We start from the raw sequence: 22,167 nt of genomic DNA, 5'->3' as shown, positions 1-22,167 counted from the left end.
TATATTTGAAGTCAGATTTTTCTGTTTCAACATTCTGGTTAACATGCATCAAAATTATGATTGTAAAGGTGAAGTGTTTGACAGAAGAATAAGATTCATTCTGTTGCTCTTTCTTCTCATCTTTCTACCTCCTTCCACTTTCATGCCTGACTTTTAAAAAAAGGAGACAGGAGGTCCACCTCTCCTCACATGAGTCCATGGCTAATTGCATCATTCATAACCAGTAATTATGGTCTGTGCCCTCTGTTGGAATATCTGATTGTTCCTCAGTATCTGGCAATTGAGAGCATTTTGCCTGTGAACTTGGACAGTCTATTCTGCTGTAAGTGGATGTCAATTTGTCCATCTTTGAAATCTGTCCAAGCCAGTGGCCAGCAAACCTTGTGGCAGTGAGTTCTACAGGTCTACTTTTCATTGCGTGAAGTGGAACTTCCTTTGTCTGTCTTGAATGTGTTGCTGATATAGGGTGACCCTGAGTTTTAAGTCATGAGAGAGGAGCACAGAAAAGCTTCTGTCTATCCACATTCTCTACACAAAGTATAGTTTTATAAACCTCAGCTTTTGTAAAATGTATATGAAGTAATAAAGTAATTTTGATCCTATCCGTTTTTGTGAATCTCTTGCCTCACGATCTCTGCTTTGATCTTTGTGTGTCTCTCCAAGATGATACTGAACAATACTGACAAGAGGAACAGAACATCAAGGTAATGTAGTTGCCATGTGACGATTTTTATTTTAATCTGTCCTTTCAAGAGTGAAATTGTGTTTTCGTTTTAATGTGTTTGAATTTCCAGCAGAATTTCAAGTAACATGCTGTTAAAACCAGCTTGGTATCTGTAAATGGAAATACAAATGATGCAGTTTACTTAATTTGAACCACATTTGTAGAATAAACTCTTTAAAACTGTAGAACTTAAAATGGCATGACAGGCTGCAGGAAGCTCCACATCCATTATTTGGTGAAAACCCACTCTGAGGAACTTTTTCAGTATTCAACTCATTCCGTAATATTCAAGGAGGGACTACCCAGTGACCTCTGCCAACAGGGTGCGCCCCAAAAAGTGTTTGCTGTGGAATGCCCCTGCTGTGTTGCGGGGTGGATGTTTGCAGAAGAGAATCAGCAAGTGGAAAGGGCCTGCTTAAACACATGCCCTCTCCCACATTGTTGGGTTTTTTTTTGCTTTTTCTGCAGGTTTCAAAAGCAGAAATTAAAACTGGTTGGTGGAAAAAACAACTGTTGGGGATTATGAGGAAAGAGCCAAGCAAGGATGATGTGTTTTTCATTTTACTGTTCTCCCCAGCAAATGTCTTCTCAAGCAAAGGATTTAGGAATTTTGCTTTGCCTGAATGATGTGTGTTTCCAGCCTCAGTAGGAAGAAAATCACACACTGCTCATGCAGCTGCTACCAGATCAAGTTGTTAGAATGCTTAAATAATAGCACCGTGTTCAGTTTAGCAGTGCCATCCTAAGTACAGTTATACCACTCTAAGATCATTGGCTATAATTGACTCAAAAGGATTTGCACTGTCAGGTTTGTGTCATCTGGTTAGGTCAAGAGGTTTTTTTGCTGGCTTTTAAATGTTAATTTTCCTTGGCTATTCCATTATTAAACACGCTGCAGGCTGTTTGAAATGAATCAGCAGTTAGTTGCAGGAGCAGAAGATTAAAATCAGGTATGCAGTTAGCATGTGGACCCAAACCAGGCTTTATCTTGATTTAATTTAACATTGAAAGTATGAATAGTTGCTTGAGCAGAACAGAAATTAACAGTCGATATTCTGATTTCCTGGGGGTAAGATGCATTTTTCAGTTCAGTAGCTTTATAGAGCTGGAGTTTTTGAGCCTGGTCACATCATTTGGTTGCAAATATAGTTACAGGGTCTTAAATTTCCAAGCTGAGAAAGGACGTTACTCATTTAACTACATTTAGTTGGTATGCTCCCAAAATACAGATTGAATATATGAAGGAAAATATTGAGGAACCTGCTGAAGATGAGGCGCCTGAATCGGAAGAAGACTTTGAATTTAGTGAAAGAGTTGGATGCCTTTCCGAAAGTTCCTGAAAGCTACATTGAAACTTCTGCAAGTGGAGGAACAGGTAATGTCAAAGAAAATCTTCAAGTATGGTGACTCATAAGCTTGAATTGTAAGAATCTCATTCAGTGAATAAAGGCTTGGTTGTGAAAAATGTGTCAGAACTGCGACCCCTGTATTGAATGGTTCTTTCTTGTCTTAGGAATGTGGCAAAAATGGGCTGGTGCAGGGGTTCCTAAGCTTCTCATGAAGGAAAGGCACCAATCCTGTTTCAGTTTGAGAAGAGTGTGCTTGCACATAAACACATGAAGTTGCCTTATATTGAATCAGACCACTAGTCCATCAGTGTCACTATCATCTATTCAGACTGGCAGCAGTTCTCCAGGGTCTCAGGCAGCAGTCTTTTGCATTACCTACCACCTGATCCTTTTAACTGGAAGATCTGCATGCCAAGCAGCTGCTGTACCACTGAGCCACAGCTCCTCCCCTCCTCCACATGAGTGGTATTCAAAACTCCATCCCTTTGCTCCCACGTGCTCTGCTCATGGTGGCTGAAGTCTGGAGTTGCAGTTGCATGAGAGTGCAGGAAACTGATGCTTGGGGATCGTTGCTTTGGTAGTCAGATAAAGATGCTCTCATGGTAATTTCACTAAAGGAGAAAATCCTGCTCCATCCAAATGCTGCTGGTGGCATGCCTGAGAACAGTGCAGGAGTCTAATGCTGCTTGGGCCAAAGGGAAGCCTTCATCAGAGAAGTATGAGAGCTGTCCTTTGCTACCACAGTACCACCCTGCTGCTTATTTTTGTGCAACACTCTCAAGATGACATGTTTGTGGCTGTTTTCTGGGTTGTAAAATCTAGGCAGCTCTGACCTGGACAGCTCAAGTTAGCCCCATCTTGTCAGAACTCAAAAGCTAGGCAGGGTGGGCCCTGGTTAATACTTGGGCGAGAGTCCACCAAGGAAGTTCAAGGTTGCTACGCAGAGGCAATGGCAAAGCACCTTTGAATGTCTCTTTCCTGGAGAATCAGTGGAAGACTCACCATAAGTTGCCTGCCTCTTGACGGGACTTTACACATTCACAAATATAGCTGAGTTCAATGAACTTGCTCTCAGTATGTGTGTATGGGGTTTTGCAGCCCCAAATTTCTGTTTTGAGCTTGTGCGTGTGATTATGCCATTTAATGAAAAAATTAACTTAGAAGATCTGAACTCAACATATTGCACTTGAGGACTGGCCTCTAGTCTGTGTTTGGTTTTTCTCATTTGTGTACTTTGCTCATTCAGGGGCAAAAAGTAAATGGAGGATTTGCTTTCTAAAAAAAATACGTCACTCTCTGGGCAGAAGAGGCCAGGGCTATTGTACTCTAGGAACAGACCAGTCTTCTAGTTTTTACTACGTGGTGGATATCAGAGCCCCACTTCCACCCCAAGTGTTTACAATTATTTTCTCTGGGCATGTTTTCCAGTATAAAACTTCTGATTCTGTACTTCTGCATTGTATACTTCATTTACCAATATTTATATCCCCTTTGCACAAAACTCATGGAGGCTTACAGCCTCCTTTAAAGTAGTTTCATTGAAAAAAATCCCATCCCAATGGCCAAAAAGAGTGAAAGCAACTGAGTCAGCCAAAGGTCCCCTGTGCAAAAGCCCCTGCCTTCCTTCGTGGAGATACCTAGCGTTTGTCTTTTGAGCCTCTTCAGTCAAGTCATTCCACAGGGTCAGGACAGCAGCAGAAAAAGCTCAAGAGGGAGTTGTGGGCGTGGTGGAGCACTTGTGGCACATGGGTTCTTATGGTGCAGCGTAGTTTCTTATCGCTTGGGTTTTGAAGAGGCAGTGGCTTTGGTTTTGGGGGTCCACTTGCATGAGTCCCAAACCTGCTTTGGCTAGTGATCTAGCTAGGCAGTTGTTCAGACATAACCAGGTATGATAGGATGGGGAGAGAAGACTTACTTTAGAGGACTTGGCAGCGGGTGGGGGCCTTTGAGCCCCTTTGAACAACAGAGCAACATATGCTTCAATGCTGGGGGAATTAAATTCATTTGCCAAACATATTCACTCCATTTTTGTCTCACTCGTTCCCCAAGGAGCTCAAGATGATTAACATATCACTTTAGATTATCCTCACAAGAACCCTTATTTATTTTCTCTATAATTTGCCTTTCTTGCTGAGATTCAAGGTAGATTACAAAGTATTAACAATTCAGCCAGGCAGTATTAGACATCCAATAAACAATGCAATAGAACTAGGGTTACAGAATTAGAAAACAGTGGAAAAAAACTATCTTAAATTTACTTTCTGTCTAAACCCATGAAATGCGTAGGCCTGAAGGTCAGCTAAAGGGCCCCTGTGCAAAAGGTTTCCTTGGACATGTTTGGTATGCTATCCGCTGCCGTAGATGGACTCTTCGGAAGAGGTTCTAAAATGAAGGCGCATAGATATATGAGCAAAGTTTTAGGTATACAGTGTGCTCAGCTACCATTTTTCTCCTGTAAATTCAGCAAACTGATATAATTAAAAATGTGTACTTCCTTCTTCCTTTTTTCCCTTTGACTATTTCAGTTTCTCTAATCGCATTTACTACTATGGCTCTTTTAACCATCATGGAGTTTACGGTCTATCAAGACACCTGGATGAAATATGAATATGAAGTAGATAAAGATTTCACTAGGTAACATTTATCTCTCTGACTTGTTTTTAAAACTTGTGTTGTTTGCCTGCTGCATTGTTTTTTTCTTTCTTGTTTTGAGATGACAACTTTTAATTTGTTTCTAATTGGTAATACCTTAAAGAGCAGCAGCACTCAGGTGCTGGAGTAGTTGCAAATCAAAACGATCAAATATATTTCCTGGGAGAAGATAAGTTAAGGAAAACATGCTTGCTTGGGCTATAGAAAGCAGTAGAGGGTGATAACATTCAGGGCAATCTGTTAAGAAGATGGTGGCTTGGTGGTTTCTTTGGAGCAAATTAATTCATGACCCTGGTGTCTCAGAAACTTTGTGTCTGGAGTAAGTAAGTAAGCAGCCATCTGGATTAGGTAACATGACTATTTCTCAGGCTACAGTTGGCCTTGTGTTGTGGGCCGGTGCCCAAGTCAGCTACCAAGGTTGCTAGCCCCTGTTCTAGCTGTTCCTGCTAACCCCCAGTTTGGCATCTAAGAATATAGGACTGGTGCAGCTCCTCCCTTAAGAAAGGGCTGCATGGGGCTGTTCTCTGGGTCCCCTGCAGTGAGAATTCCCCCTGCTCTCCCGTCACAGTCCAAAACTAAGCTCAAAGATAACCTGGGATATTGTGAATCATGGTCAAAGTGGGTGCAGATGTATTCTTAACCGTCATTAAAACTGGCAAAGGGAATTTGTGCTCAAAGGGGGAAAGGACCTGCTGTCCCTTGGCTTGTTCCCATATCTTAACCATAGTTAAGGTCTAGTTATCTTATCCCTCACCAAAGGGGTGTGTGATTGTATTTTTTTATTCAGCTCTGTGTGCTGGTGTGGGTGTGTATGTGTTTGTCATGCACTTGCCCACTTTGTGTTTGCTTTGGGGAATCATGAACCTTTCACCTCACAATTGAAAACAGAAGTGATCTTAATGTTTTGGAGAATAATCACTGTTCTGTATTTTGGCTCCTGTCTTCGTTGCCATGGAGATAATTGGTGGGTGTTAGCATCGTATAATAAAGTACCAGCGAGGAACTGTTGTGCCCACCTAGTGAACAGTCCCTGAGAGAAAACAAGTCTCTTGCAATTTGTTGTTATGCTTTCTCAATTAAGTTTGGTGGGGCAGTTCTTCTTGACAAATGCCTCAAATCTTCCAGCTCACTGACGCTCCTCTTTCTCCCTCTGCTATGAGGGTGATCTTAAGTATTGTTATTTAAAGACTCCTCTAAGACTCTCTGCTCCTCTTACTATGCTTTTGAACATTTTAACAAGTATTGTGACAGTCTAGGTTGCTGATGTGCTCACAGCCTACTCTATTCTTCACTGACCCATGCTACAATTTGAAGCATATTTATTAGGGAGTAAGTCCCACTGAATTAATTACAACTCACTTCTGAGTATATACATACTTAAGCTTGCACTATTAGGTCTTCACCCAGCATCTTGAACCTGCTTTGTTTACAGATACCTTTATGCCCGGAGAAAGATGTACATATGGGAAAGTGTCTGTTTCTTTCTCTATAAATAGAAATGCAAACTTGGTTCCTTCTTTTGCTTCCTCTTCAAAGGGGTGAATGGAAACAGAGATGAAGCAAATTAAGCTGCTCCATGTTCAGCAAGCCTAATTAAATATTTTGGCAGGTACAAGCTAGTGTTAATTGGCTACCATGGAGAATACTTGGCATTGAACTGTTTTTAGCATCTATATGCATTTTCTAGACATTAGTTATAAAACACCAAGCGGAACATTGCTGACTTGTTATCCAAAGCCAGCAATGGTTTGGGGATATCTATGGGAGGGAAGGTGGAAATTCATGTTTACACCAACATGAGGTCTTCAGACTCTTAACTTCTCTTCTAGGGCTTTAGTCTAGGTCTGCTTTATACTTGTGCTTCATGACTTAAATTTCATAGTGGATCTGACAAAACCTTCATTGACATATAAAACATCCCAGGCAACTATAATCAAGCCATAAACAAAACTAAAAACAAAACAAACCACAAATAACCGAAAGGAAAAGTAAATGACAATTTATCTCTCAGTCTTGACGTAGCTTTTTGACATCTTGCAAAAATGTTGTTACTTTCTCACTTATTTCAAGATTGGAATTGTTCAAGAGAAGGAACAACTCAGCAGAATCAGAAAGTTCTGTCCTATTTGCTATGTTTGAATTTCCAATTAGAAAAAAACAATAAAATAGAGCATCCTGTCTCCTACCAGGGACAGTTCCTATCTGAATGTTCTACATTTTGATATCTTCCATAGAGAATTTCAGATGACATAACATTACATCTAACCAAAGAGAAAGCTCTGCATTGGTTCAGATTTTGGAAATGGTAAAAATTTGCAGCCATGTGACATGCAATAAGTGGTATTCCCCATCTCAGAGGGAAGCAAGCCTTACTGGCTGCACTATTAAGCTTTTGTGCTTTGATCTCCAAGAATCTGCATTTTATTTTATGGAAGGCTTCAGATGCCAAAAGAGCAAAAAGAGAGTCAGTGGGTATTCCAAGAGATCTAATTTTTTTCCTTGGCAACAGGAAGCCAATGTGAAACATTGAATTCTGGCAGCATTTGATAAATGAGGCTAAGGGGATCGAAATTATAGTATATTCTCAGCCAGTACCTAAGAGTTGTAAGCCATGCCTTCAATTCTAACAGACCCTGCCCGGTTTCCAAACATAGAACTGCATACAGGACACAACTCGGCACCCGCAAAATTTTCCAGAGGAATTTAGGCAAAACAAAGGATTTCTTGGAGGTGGATCTCTGAGCTTTTACATGATATTTTAGTTGGAGTTTGTACATGTGATACGTTCTTGGATTTCTTGCATCGTTGGCAAAACCATACACTCAGTTTCTCTTTTCTTGTTTGTGTATAAACTTGAACATCTTTCATTCAAATGCATAATAATATATATATTATACAAGTAAACTCCTCTTTGATAGTGAAATTCCACAATAAGCCATCAAAGGAATGGTTGGTGACTGTCACCAATACTTAGATACATGAGCAATGTTTCTCTAACTTCACTTCTAAGCAGAATTAACCCCCACACCACCCCAAGACTATTGACTTGAATGAATTTAGAAGGGTGTACTTCTGCTGATGATTGCATTGTAAGTCTGCCTTTCTGGTGCTCCAAACATTTAGTCCATCCCAAGTGCTTGTAGTTAATACTTTTCTGAACTGTTATAGAATGCTATTGTGAAACAAAGATGTAATATATTTTCCTTGTTTATTTTCCAGTAAATTAAGAATCAATATAGATATTACAGTTGCAATGAAATGCCAATGTAAGTATTCTTTTTAAAATTTGAAACTACCATTTTGTCTTTGCAATTTTATGCAGAGTTATGCACTTCTAAGTCCATTAAAGTCAACAGGCTTCAGAGGGGTATAACTCTGCATAGGATTGCAGATACCGTATATACTCGTGTATAAGTCGACCCGCATATAAGTCGAGGTACCTAATTTTACCACAAAAAACTGGGAAAACTTATTGACTCGCATATAAGTCGAGGGTGGGAAATGCAGCGGCTGCTGGTAAATTTTAAAAATAAAAATAGATACCAATAAAATTACATCAATTGAGGCATCAGTAGGTTAAATGTTTTTGAATATTTATTTAAAAGAAAAACAGTAAACTGGCTCTGTAAATGGAAAAGAGGTACCTAATTTTACCACAAAAAATATGGTATCAACAATATGGTATCAACAATATGGTACAATATGGTATCAACACTATGGTATCAACAATAACTTTAAAAGTACAAAAACCTGTACAAAAAAGTACAAGAACAATATGGTATCAACAATAACTTTAAAAGTACAAAAACCTTAGCTCAATCAGCAACCAAGCTAAAACACAAGAGTTAAAATCCTTCAAAACTGGATTCCTCATCATCATCTGTATGTCCAAATGTAACTCAACTTAGATTTTAAGAGGGATATTATCAGAAATGGAAAATCTACTATTAGCTTCCATTGTAAACAATGGGGGATGGGGCACCCTTTTGTGGATCAATAACTTTGGATCCCCTGACCCAAACTTCACCAAACCTGGCTGGTATCATAAAGAGACTCTCCTGATGAGACCACCCAGGTTTGGTGAAGTTTGGTTCGGAGGGTCCAAAGTTATGGACCCTCAAAAGGGTAGCCCCATCTACTAATGAAAACAATGGGGAATGGGGGCACCTCCTTTGGGGATCCATAACTTTGGACCCCCTGAACCAAACTTTACCAAACCTGGCTGGTATCATCAGGAGTGTCTTCTGAGGGTACCCTGAAAATTTGGTGTTGCTAGCATGAAAACTGCGCCCCCTGCTGGCCGGCAAAGTAAAAACACAAAAAAACTTTTAATGACCCGCATATAAGTCGAGGGGAGCTTTTTTAGCATTAAAAATGTGCTGAAAAATTCGACTTATACATGAGTATATACGGTAGTCATTTTTTTGGAGGGGGGGGAGATTTTACATAGCAATAAGTTGCCACTGAAAATGGAATCCCCATGTCAGGTTCCTTTCATTCTGTCCTGAGTAGCCATTGGGTGGAACAACAGAATTTAAGCCTTGTAAATAAATAAAGTAAGATAATTTACCCCAATTTATGTCATCATGGTATTACCCCACCAGTAGCAGGTAGTGATGTGAAACAAATGAGGAAAACACAAAATGTGGTATTTAAGAGAGGGGGAGAACCCCACACAAGGTTGCCAAAAGTGAAGTCTAGTGTATGGATCCATCTCCTGAACCCATTCAGACTATCATGGAAAGATTTTGATGAGTTTTCCTTGCAGGTGAGCACACACCAGAATTCAGTCTCGGGCTGCTTATTGGAAAATGCCCAGTCATTGAAACATTCCATCACATGACAAGCTTTCCCACCTTTTCTGAGACTGCTTCACTGTTCTTGTGTGACTGCTTTGAAAAAATTGATGGCCTACTTCATTTTAGTGATCAGAATAACTAATTTGGCTAGTTGACAGTGGCATGTAGGACTTCAGTGAGTGAGGCATGCTATCTTCTGGTAGCAAGGAGGAAATTTTAATCCTCCTTTGTATATTAAACACAGTATTACATTGGCGCTTTCTCACTTTCTATGTCCTGGGTTACAACTTCATTGACAAATTGTAGATAAATGTAATTTTTCTGCTTTTTCTCACATATAAATTCTTGTTTACCACTGCTGTCCATTAAACTGTTTTTATTGCGGGGAAAATTACAATCATGCACAATGTCCATAGACAAAAATAAATTCGACTGTGGGTGTATTCCTTTTTTAAAATTTTTAAACATTTCAATGTAAAAAAAGAGGGATTGCAACCCAAGTTTTCAACCAAATAGTTCACATGCACTCTCTCTCTCACATGCACATAATGTAAACTGAAGCAGGGGTGTAGCTAGGGGAAATGGAGCCCGGGGCAAAATCTGAGTTTTGCGCCCCCCATGGGCAACCACCCTCCCCCACCATGACCAAAGGCCACCCTCCCCCACTACAACCAAAGAACGATTTTTTGCACCAGCTCATCTCAAAGCCACCATCACATAGAACATGTCTTAACTCACAAATCTGAACACAGCAATGTATCATAGCGCACAGCAGAGATTAAAATTTTGGACAACATTTTCAAAATGCTTTCCCTCGGAAATATGCAATGATATTGTTCAACAAGTATTCTCTAATCTATATAAATAAAAAGCAAAGTGTCCATTTGTTTCTTATTGTTGCTCTCTGAAACTACTGGACCAAATGCTGTGAAATTTTCAGACAACGTTGCTCTGTCATCCGAGCAAGTTTTCACCACCTCACATATCTCACCTGTGCCAGGTAAACCGTCCTTTCTCCCCCAAACAGCGCCATCACCGTCCTTTCCCAAAAAACAGCGCCATCTGGTGGACGCTGGGCCTGTTCTGAGGTATGCGTTCTGAGGTAATATTTCATTCAGGGAGAGGGCCAGGAGTCAGTGAGGGAGCGGAGGGACGAGCCAGAAGCTGAGGTGACTCCAGGCGTGCATGCTTTCTCTAGGAGGTACCTGGCCAGACAGAAATGAAATACAAACCACTCTCAACCTATTATCTAGAAAACAATCACACTTACACATGCAGCCTCTGCCCTCACCTCCAGTCCCTCTCCCTGAATGAAATATTACCTCAGAACACATAATCCACCCCACTCTGGTGTCTCACCAAGCCTTAGAAATACAAACCTCTTACAGCACGGACTGGCATTCTTCAGACCATGCTCTTCATGACCACTGATGCCATTGTATAAGTAATACAATCATTGCAAATTGCTACATTATATATTCTATATCCAGGATAACTAACAGACTACGTTGGTAAAATGAAAGAAAACTTCCGGCTTAGAGATTTTAACTGCCTTGATCGCGAAATAGCGCCATTGGCAGAATCATAAAACCAGTTCACATATACATAGCCACTTGTACATATATGCCCCCCCCCCCCCACTAGCTGAATACATTCATTCTTCAGCCTGTGCTTAAGCAATGATTATACAGAGAAGAATGCTGCAAACAGGTTTTCCCTGTATGGCAAGTAATCAGGAGAGTACATTGGTTTTTCTGCAGCATGGTATTTTGTAAAGCCTAGCCAGCAGCAGGGTCCATTAATAACACACTGTATTCTACTGTATTTGTGCTTAACTTTTCCGGTAGGGAAATGTTCCCAGTTTCGAATTGGAAGGAGGCCCTGTGAATTAGGCCACAGGAGCATTCTCCCCACCACACGCTGCATGGCCTGCTCTCTGTGCCATTTACCTCACACATTACTGGGAACTGCGGGCCTTGTGGACGGAGACACAGAGGTCAGGAAGGCAGACTCTGTTTCCCTTCTCCAGCCGCACATCTCAGTGCAGCCACAGTCACCCACCACTTCTTCACACGATCACATGGCTGGATGTGCGTGACAATTTCACAACACACATGTGGACATTAGGTTTTAGGTAATATTTAGGTTTTAGGTAATATTAATATTTAGGTAATATTAGGCAAAGCGATTCTCCTACTGTTTGCACATCATCACCCCATACAGTCCAACACCCCATACAGAACCCATACAGTCCATTAAGCACTTGGACAGATGCTAACTCACAACAGAATACCTGTTTACAGGGACTCCTACTCCCTTTGGAAATTTGGTCAGCCAGATCTGCAAGGCTCCCTTCACAAGAAGCCCAGTTGGCGGACAACCCAACTCATGCGGGGAGAAGGGAGCTGGACAGGTAGTTCTAATCTGAGATCTCTGAAGTAATGTTGGCTTTGCCCTGACCCTTGAGGAGTGGTTAGATAACGGCTGCTGCCACTGCGTACTCCAAGGTAAATTAGGTCTGAACTGTCAGTGCCAGCCTATGTTGGACCATCCCTGAATTCTACTAAACAAACTACAAGCCATAATACAACATTGTGAATCCAATCTGCTGTTGAAAAGGGAAAGAGGGTTTCTATTTGACCAGCCCAAAAGGCTATGCTGGGGATCATTGGACCTGCATGGACATCTGTGTGGGTTGCGGACTGTGATGAGGAGGAAATTTGCCACAGCAACGCGTGGCCGGGTACCGCTAGTATTGCTATAAAGTTTACAATCAAGGAGAATATGTTCCAATGATTCAATGCTCCCATCTCCACAAGGACAGACACACTCTTTTAGAGGAAGTCTTCTATATCTACCTTCAAGTACAGCGGAGGGGAAAACATTCAATCTTAATAGGGTAAATATTCTCCTGTATTCTGGATTTTATGCAGGCCCTGTGTTTGAGATGCTGCACTTGGCCAGTTTGGACAGTAGCATGTTTTGCAGTCCTTTCTTTCATGTGGTTGAAGGTTGCTGTGAAAAAATTGGAATCCTGGTAAAAAGAAATGGGTTCCTTCCATCTCTCTCTTTAAAAAAAAAAGAGCTGTGGATATCACTTTTACATGCTGATTCTTATGCTTCTCTGTCTTGCCTTTTAATGTTTCAATTTGGAAACAGATATCGGGGCTGATGTTCTGGATTTGGCGGAAACTATGGTCGCCTCCGCAGATGGTTTAATTTATGAGCCAGTAAGTTTCTCTACTTTGTTTATGAAAGGATCTGCTGCCCACTGCTTTCCTTTGCGCTCCACTGGAGGATGTTGCTTCCTCCTTCCCTCAAGTAAAAGGCAAAAGATTTATACAATGTGAAGAGAAACCCGAATATGCTTCCTCCTTCCCAGAGCACCGTGATCATTTCTTGATCCCAGGCCAAAAGCTGTGTGAGCAAGCAATGAATAGAATAGAATAGAATAGAATAGAATAGAATAGAATAGAATAGAATAGAATAGAATAGAATAGAATAGAATAGAATAGAATAGAATAGAATCTTTATTGGCCAAGTGTGATTGGACACACAAGGAATTTGTCTCCGGTGCATATGCTCTCAGTGTACAATGTGGCAGTGTGTTGACAGAAGCAAATTGATGTGGATTTGTGTAAAGCAAGCTTGTGTCCTGCAGATCATGGAAACTAGCTGGTCCCCATAGTCAGCCAAATTGTTCTTGCTTGTGATCCCACCCTCCACCCCAACCATTCAATCTTTTTTTTGGGGGGGGGGGAGCAAGAATAATCCCCTTCTCTTCTTCCAAGCTCTGAACTGAACCTCAGAGATGCTCAGAAACATTGTTTGGCTTCCTTAGAATTTCCAAAGTCAGGACTCCAGGAAGGACAGCCCCTGCTGTTCTCTCATCTCTGGCAAATGGCATGGATTTTCCCTGGAGGAGAAGATGATGTTTGCCATAGCAAGTGCCTTGGTTGCCCCTTTTTGTTAAACATTTAGATAGGGGTTGTGAAGGTAGTGAGGAATAAAAGCAAGCAAATCCAGTTAAACAGGCTTAGGTTAAGTTTTGACTGGGAAAAAAGTGAACTCAGATGTGCAGTGGAAAATGCAGGATTTTTGGCACCTCTGACTTGCTGTGTGTGTTTAGGTTGTGAACATAGCAGTGCAGGCCACCTGATTTTTCTTGACCCCAACTACCTGTCCCACACTGACCTGGCTCAGCAGCCAGGGTTCCTGGTTATACGTTTGCAGTGGCAAACATGGGAATGTTGTGTTTACTGCTGAATGTTTGACTGAGTCTCTTATGTTGAAAGTTAAAAGGACAGGATTTGAAGGAAGAAAGCTGAGCATCCTGTTGGGGATGGAGCAGCACATCTGCTGTCATTTCAGTGTACCTGCAGCTTAATCAGCAGCTGCTGTGTCTTGGGCTACAGACTCATGTGCTGAAGCAGTGGAAAGACTTTATACCTTATAACAGTGGTGGCAAACCTTTGGCACTCCAGATGTTATGGACTACAATTCCCAATTGGCCATGCTGGAAGGGGCTGATGGGAATTGTAGTCCATAACATCTGGAGTGCCAAAGGTTCGCCACCACGGCCTTATAAAGTCTTTGGAGTTCAAAGGTGGTTGAAGTTCAGTGGGCCATATAACCCATTGTTAGTGCTAGAGCTGCTTGTCCAGTGCCTGCACAATACCATCTGTTCCAACATGTGCCCAAGGGTGGTGGTGGTGATGGGAAGGGTTGTGCGTAAAAGAAAATGGATTTAGGTTTGATGTTTGATCTTCTTTCTCTGTTGTAGGTAATATTTGAGCTTAGTTCCATGCAAAAAGAATGGCAAAGGTAATAATCCAATGCTGTGCATCCAAGTGGGAAAGAAGTGTGTGTGTGTGTGTGTGTGTGAGTGAAAGAGAGAGAGAGAGAAAGCATGAGAGTGAGCAAGAGAGAGAGTTAGAGTTTTTAGGGACCTTTAAAGTTTGACTATGAACCATGCTTTGTAATAAAAAGATACATTAGATCAGATCCTAGGAACCCATTCCTGTAGCAGAGCAAATATCTAGTGACAGAACATATCTTCTGGCTCTTTATTAAAGTGGAAGATCTCCACACAAGTGGAATGGATTCATAATGGAGGAATGGATTCATCAGAGCCCTTTGGGGGTTGGGCGGTATAGGGAAATAATAATAATAATAATAATCGGCATACTGGGCGCCATCCCAAAAACACTAGGGCAGCACTTGAAACATCTTCGAATTGACAAAATTAACATCTGTCAAATTCAGAAGGCAGCCCTGCTGGGATCCGCACGAATACTACGCTGATACATTACAACTTCCTAGGCCTCTGGGTGAGGCTCAAATTGTAATGAAGGCCAACAACCAGCTAAAGATCTGGCAGCTGTGAAATCTACCATAATAATAATAATAATAATAATAATAATAATAATAATAATAATAATAATAATAATAATAATAATAATAATAATAATAAATCCTGATCTTTTTTTTCTTGTGGATTCATTTATAGGTTTATGAGAACCAGCATAGTATAGTGGTTACAGTGTTGGGGTAGGATCTGGAAAATTCAGGTTCGACTCCCTGCTTCCTGGTGACTTTGGCCCAGTCAAAGACTCTCATCCTAATCTACCTCACAGTTTAGTGAGGATAAAATGGAGGAGAGGAAAACAATGGCCCATCATGCATTGAGCCCTTTCTGCAGCATTCCTGAGGTCCCTTTATGATGGGGGTCTCCTTACCTTTCCCTGTTTAAATGTGAGGAGGAGCCCCACTGTCTACTATATAGCTGCGCTTGCGCCTGTGGCTGCCTGCCCCCATTCAAAAGGCAAGGTATTTCGACTTTTATTCCATTTGAGGTTGAACTTCATCCTACTTATTACTGTTTGCCTGAATTTAGTTTTGGGGAGTTGCTTATTTACAAATTGTTGTGCAGCTTTTATCTTGCCTTTGTTTCAGTGAGTACGGAGGGAAGCAGTTAGACAAAGATCAAGTTTGTGTTATGCTATCATAGGAGGGATTGAACTGTTTTTTGGTCGCCTATTCAAATTGTAGGATGCTGCATATAGTCCAGAGCAGGCTACAAGAAGAGCACTCACTTCAAGATGTAATATTCAAAAGTGTTTTCAAAAGTGCTTCAACAGCCTTACCACCCAGGTAAGTGATAGTTTCCTCTCTATGTAATTGGTTTTTTAAATCCTTTTGCTTCAAGCATTTAATTTAGAGTATGGAACATTTGTATGTGTTTTTAGCATGCCCAAGCAAGCTTATTTGGAGCAAATGCCCTTGTAATTAAAGTGTGTTCAGGTTGTGTCCTTAAGCCATTTACTTAAGGTTGAAAACAGCAACTCACCTGGTCCCCTATGTCTGCCTGGTGATCAGGGAGAGAAGGGTTTATGTTTGCCCCCTGATGGCTCTCATAAGAACTAGAAGCTTTTGTAGACTTCTTTCAAAGGTTGCATTTCTTTCAAGACAAATTCCAATGAGATCAGGAAGGGCTAAAAACTGTAAATAAAATGTTCTTAACTGTAAATGTGTTTGCATTTTTTCCCATGTCCCAGCATTATGCATATTGCCCAGGTTTTCCTTGTGTCTAATGGCATGACAGTTTTCGATCTTACATTTTATTTTTAAAAACTAGCTTTTCTGAAAACATGACTCAAATTTAAATTCTAGAAGAGTTGGTTTTTATGCCCCACTTTTTTTATCTTTAAGGAGTCTCAAAGCAGCTTACAATCACCTTCCTTTCCCCACAACAGATACTTTGTGAGGTAGGTGGGCCTGAGAGGGTTCTGTGAGAACTGCGACTAGCTCAAGGTCACCCAACAGGCTTCATGTGGAGGAGTGGGGAAACCTACCTGGTTCAGCAGTTTAGAGTCTGCCACTCTTAATCACTAAACTTATTTATTTAAAAAATGTATATGCTACTGCTCTAGAGACTTTCTTTTATTATGTGTCCCGTAAAATCAACATGATAAAATTCTAAAAACAGCATAAATAACTAAAATCAGCAATCCACTCCAAGTCCAGCCATTTAAAGAACTAGCTAAAGCATAAAAATAGCACAAACCATTTAGCAGCCTAAAATGATCCTCATAAACATTCCTCAGGCTAGAAATAGATTGCTAATTGCTAATAGATTGCTCAGGCTAGAAATAGATTGCTAATGGACTCCACCCAGACACAAGATCTGCATTCACCAACACTGCTGCTGCTGCAGGGCATGAAAATGTGAATCACTCCCTGGACTGAAAAATCCCAACCGCAATACAATACTATCAACCACACCTTTGCATAGCAAGTTCCACTCAAACACTTACTGATTGGTTCCCCACTCTGGGACATGGACAATATATACCCCACTAAACATTCCCTTCTCACGGGACACAGTGTGTAACAGACTTCCCTCTGTGATACACCTCTGAAAATGCCAGCCACAGATGCAGATGAAACGTTAGGAACACAATCCACCAGACCATGGCCACATAACCCGGAAAACCCACCATAATCAGATTGCTAATTGTTTTTACAAAGACCAAATTATTTAAAGAAAAGCCTAAATTAAGATAAATGTTTTCGCCTGGCTTCTAAAAGAAAGTAGACTAGGGCAGAGTAGACCCCAGGTGAGTCTCGAGAGAGAGGACATTCAGCAGGCAAGGTGCCACCACTGAGAAAGCCCTTCCTCAGGCTGCCACCAGGTGGGGCACAGAAAGCAGGACTCATAAGGGTGATTTTAAAAGGACTGAGCCTCTGGTAGCAGCCTGAGTCTTTTTTTCCCTTCCAGAAAGACATCAAGACAAAACAAAGTAGAAAATACAGGAAACCGCAAGGATTGGAGAGGCTGTTGCACTTTATGAGCTAACAAATATATTCTGGTATGAACTTTCATAAACTAGGCATAGGCAATTCCCAGTGCCGAACAGCTGCACACCAGACCATTTTGCTCAGTGCACAGTATCAGGGATCAGCCGAAACAACTAAAATGAACCTCCTGATGTGGTAACAGAGTACCCCTGCAGCCAGGCTTCTGGTCTGAAATGAACCTCTGAAGTTCCGGTAGTACTGTCAGGGCTCAGCTTATTTTCATTGTACCTGGCAAAGCACAGTCCTTTTCTCCACCTTTTCTTTCTTGGCATTCCATGGTTTTCCCAGGTACATGTTGAGGTTTTTTAAGGACTCGGGCCAAACACAAACCTTACTTCTAGGATAAAAACTAAGCATTTTATGACCAGTTGTCCTCCACTGAGGATTTTACACTTGCTGGCGATTTTGACATGGGACTTCTATAAAATGCAAACAGTGAATCATGTTTTGTGGGTTTTTCTGGTGGCACAAAATGTCTTTTACAACCTTTGCCCTTAGTGGCATAATTGTTCTTCATGCTTCTGTGATTAAATGTGCAGTTTTGTTTACTCAGCTGAACGAGATGATATGATAAAATTCTTCTCAGGATCTAAGACATTAAATATTGGTATTGAGAGGCTGTTTGCACAGTAGGCCAGTGACCTGTGCAGTCTTTCTTCATAGCTGTGACCTGTTTCTTTCCTAAAACAGGGAAGACAACCCATTGCAGCCCCCAGATGCTTGCCGAATTCATGGGCACCTGTATGTTAATAAAGTGGCAGGAAACTTTCACATAACTGTGGGCAAGTATGTTCATTTTGTTTACTGAAAAGCATTACAACCCAACCCTCCTCCCCCCATCAACATTTTAGGTATACGTTTCTTAGCATCTGCTCTTGAGCCACTTGGTATTACATAAGATTCAGCTTTTGAATAAGAGAAACTGATGGTCTTTAACTAGGCTGACAGCAGTAAAAAGTATATCTTTTAACTGCACCAACAATAGTTTATTTATATTATACCAGGTTGGGTTTTGATTCTGTCCTCAGCATCGGAAAAGGCCAGGGACACATCCCCTACTGAGGTATCATAATTTCCAAGTACTTCAGCGTAGATGAACCAACAACAGAAAATAATTGCTTCAGTTGCTTTCTCACACATAACAGCTAACTCATATCCTTGCCACTCCTGTGGCAGCTATGGCAGTGGTGGCGAACCTATGGCACTCCAGATGTTCATGGACTACAATTCCCATCAGCCCCTGCCAGCTTGGCCAATAGGCAACATGAAACAACATGAAAGTGACCCATTTATTTAATGTGATGGTGTGGGCTATAAGCCACATCTCCTCCTTGGGCTACTCTGTTCTAGGTCCTGTATCTGTCTTCCTTTCATTCTTTTGCTGCTCTCCAAGAAGAATGTCCACTGCAAAGCTATGCGCACTAACCAGCATGAAGCCTCCTTAAAATGGTTCTGCTGATCTTAATGAGTGAAGCCACAGAGGAGTTTTGTCTTTCAGTGTAGGTGTTAGACAAGGCACTGTTATTGTCTGAATCGCAACATATGTGTATTGAGGAGCTGAATCATTTTGCTTTGGTGCACTGCAAAGTACTTTTTAAAAAGAAAGTGGCTTTGTAAACAGAGCGTTGTCTTGAAACTGGTTATCTGCTCTGAAAAGTTTGTAAACCATATATTTCATAGCCTTCTTTGGTTCTGAAACTCTGTTCTCTCCCTATTCTCCTCAGGGCGATTCCCCATCCGAGAGGCCACGCACATTTGGCAGCGCTTGTGAGCCATGAGTGTAAGCCTTCTTTGTTATCTTGCAAAGAGACATTGTTAGCAATGAGATCATCCAGGCTTATTAATAGTAGCAAGAAATGTTGCACATTGTTGAAGTGCTCTGCGGTATTGCAAGCAAAAACAAATACTGTATGGTTTACGCAAAGATGTGAACAAGACCAAAATCAAATCCCATGTTTCAGGCACTGAGTGGTAAAGTCATATACATCTTCCCTGTGCATTCACTGTGGCCTGCTGTTCAGTTTTGGTGTTATCAACAGCCAATCACGATGACACTGTTGTGCTCCTAAACCCATTTTGGCACTGATCATGTACGGCGCTGAAATGGTGGAGAATGGAGTAAGAGAAAAAGTGGGGGAAGGTTCCAATTTATTCATTTCTAGTGTTTGCCACTTCTCCCAAAAATGCCCAAAGCAGCTTACAAGAAAATAAAAATGTAAAAACACATACAAACTAGTATATGCAAACTAATAAAATCAATAAGGATCAGTGAAACCAATATTAGAGGCAGCATAAAATCACACTCAACTAATTCAGCAAGCAGTCTGTAAAATTAAAATTAACGAAGACAATTTAACCCATAAAATTAGCAAAGACAATTTAAACAGTAATATTGCTAAAATAACAAGGACAAAAGGCAAAGACTAAGAGTCCCATTTGGGGGAGGGGGGCTGAATCCACCTGTGGAAGCAGTGCATGGCTGTTCCAGTGGGTTTGCCCTCCCTGGGACACTTATCTGGCGGAGGGGCAAGTCATCTCCTGTGCAGCTGCTGCAGCTCTCCCCGGCCCTGGAATGCTGCGCCAGTGCCCCTCCCCCACCACCAGCATAGCAGGAGCAGGCTGGGGCATGGTCAGGGGAGGAGCCAACCTTGACTCCTTCCTGGTCTTTTCTGGCAGGCCACAAATCAGACATAAGCCACCCTTTTGGGTGGTGTATGCCCATTGTGGTCTATAGAGGCTTCTTGGTAGTGGGGAGACATTTGCACTTTGCAAGCCTTATACAAAGGAGCACTGCATCAGCACCGTGGTCTGCCACCTCCCGTTTAACAATAAAAAGTATAAACCACAAAAAGTATTTTCTGGCATCTAAAAGAGGCTGGGCACCAGTAAACTACTGAGGCAACTGTATTTTATAACTCAGGTACTACCAGAGAGAATGCCCTGTTTCTGATCATTAATCATACCACACAAGGGCCTATAGCATAGAGTGTGCTAAAATCCCTGATTTTAGCTGTAGGTCTGAGCTGTGCCATAGAATATTATGAAACATGATAGTGCAGTTTTATTCTATAAGTTGTTATGGACCTCCAGCTATCCTGACACTGCAGCTTTAATTCTGGGACTTTTCCAACGTTCTGTCTTTCAGCATACAACTTCTCCCATAGGATAGATCATTTGTCTTTTGGAGAGCTCATCCCAGGCATTATTAATCCTTTAGATGGTACAGAAAAGATTGCATCAGATCGTAAGTACTTCATACCAGAGAGGAGGAGCAAATCTAGTGTGGTCTTTGCCTTTGTTGTACAGTGGGAATGCACTTTTCTAGAATGGAGTGTGCATGCACTTTTCTTTTCTTTCTTTTTAATTCATTTTATTATGTGGAATACATATAAATTTACAGTCATTTTGACTTAGAATGGTTCTAGTAATAACAGAGTGAGATCTACCGCATCTATTAAGAACTATGTAGTTTAATATGCAAGTAATAGTTACACAAGGAACAGTATTTTAAGATTTTGGTACCTAAATACATTATGAAAATACAGATATAAATGTGTGATAATAATTATAAATAAATATATAGGTAAATAACAACAATAAATAAATAACAAATTAATTAATAAATAGATTTTTTTAAAGTATGCACTTCACTTTTCAATTGTGTTATGAACATCTCCGTGTACAGTTTTTGAAGGCCTTCTTAGTACCTTGCCCCCTAACTAATCTGCAATGTTCTCCCCCTCCCCTGGACTCAAGAGCACAGCCCAGCTTTGAGAGGAAGGTTCACCAGATGCACAAGTCCTGCTTCATCCACAGGGGTTGTGCTAATCTCACCGCTGGCGAGTTCCATCTTGGTGTTGTGTGCCAGAGAGTATTTCCTTACACTTCCATGCCCATTGCATCACTTGGACTGTCATTCCCCAGGGATGCTCCTTGGAGGTCTTTAGAGTGGCTCCTTCTTTCTCAATTCTTTCCAGCCACATGGTGTTGAAGGGGCAGCTATCATGGGCAGCCTGGCTGCATTCTCTATCACCCAGGGCAAACGCTTGGCCTCACAGATGCTTGCTGAGTATCCCTGTGGCTGAACTCTTCTCCCCTTATGTTGGTGCCTCTAACCAAAATTCCTGAGTGGAGATTTGCACCCATGCTGTTATTTCCAGTGTTTTCTGTCAGCAGGATTCCAAAGCAAGCTGTGCTATATGCAGTTTTACAGTGTGGTAAGATCTAACTGATTCAGAAAGCTAGTCTTGAATATTATGTATGTATTAAACATGCTGTCTATCCAGGGATGAGCTCAAGGGAGCTTACAACCAAGACACTGAAACAGAGCCCATTGAAACAAAGCCATTAGAACAAACCACTAAAACACAATCTAACACCATTAAAATATGTGTACTTTGTTTTTCTCCCCAAAGAAACCCCAAATGACTTTAGATTATCATACATATGATACATACATACATTATGTATAAATAAACTATAAATAAAACAATCAACCCGAACAACAAACCTATGTCTTGGACTGGGTTTTGAGCCACAGACTTGAGTCCTTTGGCTCTTGCTTTTTGTGCCTCTGACCATACCTTGATTTTATACATGTGACAGGAAGGGGAAAGCAAGTGCTCAGCCAAGACAATTCGGTTGGCATTCCATTCCACCCAGTTCTTCTCTCCTTGAGAACATATTAAGTACAGCAGATATAGCTGTGAACCAGTGACGTAGGTATAGATTTTTAATGGGGTGAGTTCGGTGACTAAGGGCTTTCCGGCTGTTCCATTCCATG

General features: G+C 41.2%; 1 protein-coding gene across 1 annotated transcript in view; it reads left to right on the top strand.

The window, feature by feature from the left end:
- The window catches only part of ERGIC2 (ERGIC and golgi 2), a 40,263-nt gene that overhangs the window by 5,270 nt on the left and 12,826 nt on the right, over positions 1-22,167 (top strand). Inside the window, exons 2-11 of the mRNA XM_048500843.1 lie at positions 615-704; positions 1,954-2,099; positions 4,599-4,707; positions 7,945-7,991; positions 12,684-12,754; positions 14,308-14,348; positions 15,576-15,677; positions 18,075-18,170; positions 19,109-19,164; positions 20,530-20,628. Of these exons, the coding sequence (XP_048356800.1) occupies positions 1,994-2,099; positions 4,599-4,707; positions 7,945-7,991; positions 12,684-12,754; positions 14,308-14,348; positions 15,576-15,677; positions 18,075-18,170; positions 19,109-19,164; positions 20,530-20,628 (727 nt within the window). The 5' untranslated portion in view covers positions 615-704; positions 1,954-1,993. The remainder of the gene's footprint in view (positions 1-614; positions 705-1,953; positions 2,100-4,598; positions 4,708-7,944; positions 7,992-12,683; positions 12,755-14,307; positions 14,349-15,575; positions 15,678-18,074; positions 18,171-19,108; positions 19,165-20,529; positions 20,629-22,167) is intronic.

The sequence above is a fragment of the Sphaerodactylus townsendi genome, linkage group LG06 (assembly GCF_021028975.2).
Source record: "Sphaerodactylus townsendi isolate TG3544 linkage group LG06, MPM_Stown_v2.3, whole genome shotgun sequence".
NCBI classification, from domain to species: domain Eukaryota; kingdom Metazoa; phylum Chordata; class Lepidosauria; order Squamata; family Sphaerodactylidae; genus Sphaerodactylus; species Sphaerodactylus townsendi.
This window is presented reverse-complemented; position numbering and strand designations above follow the sequence as displayed.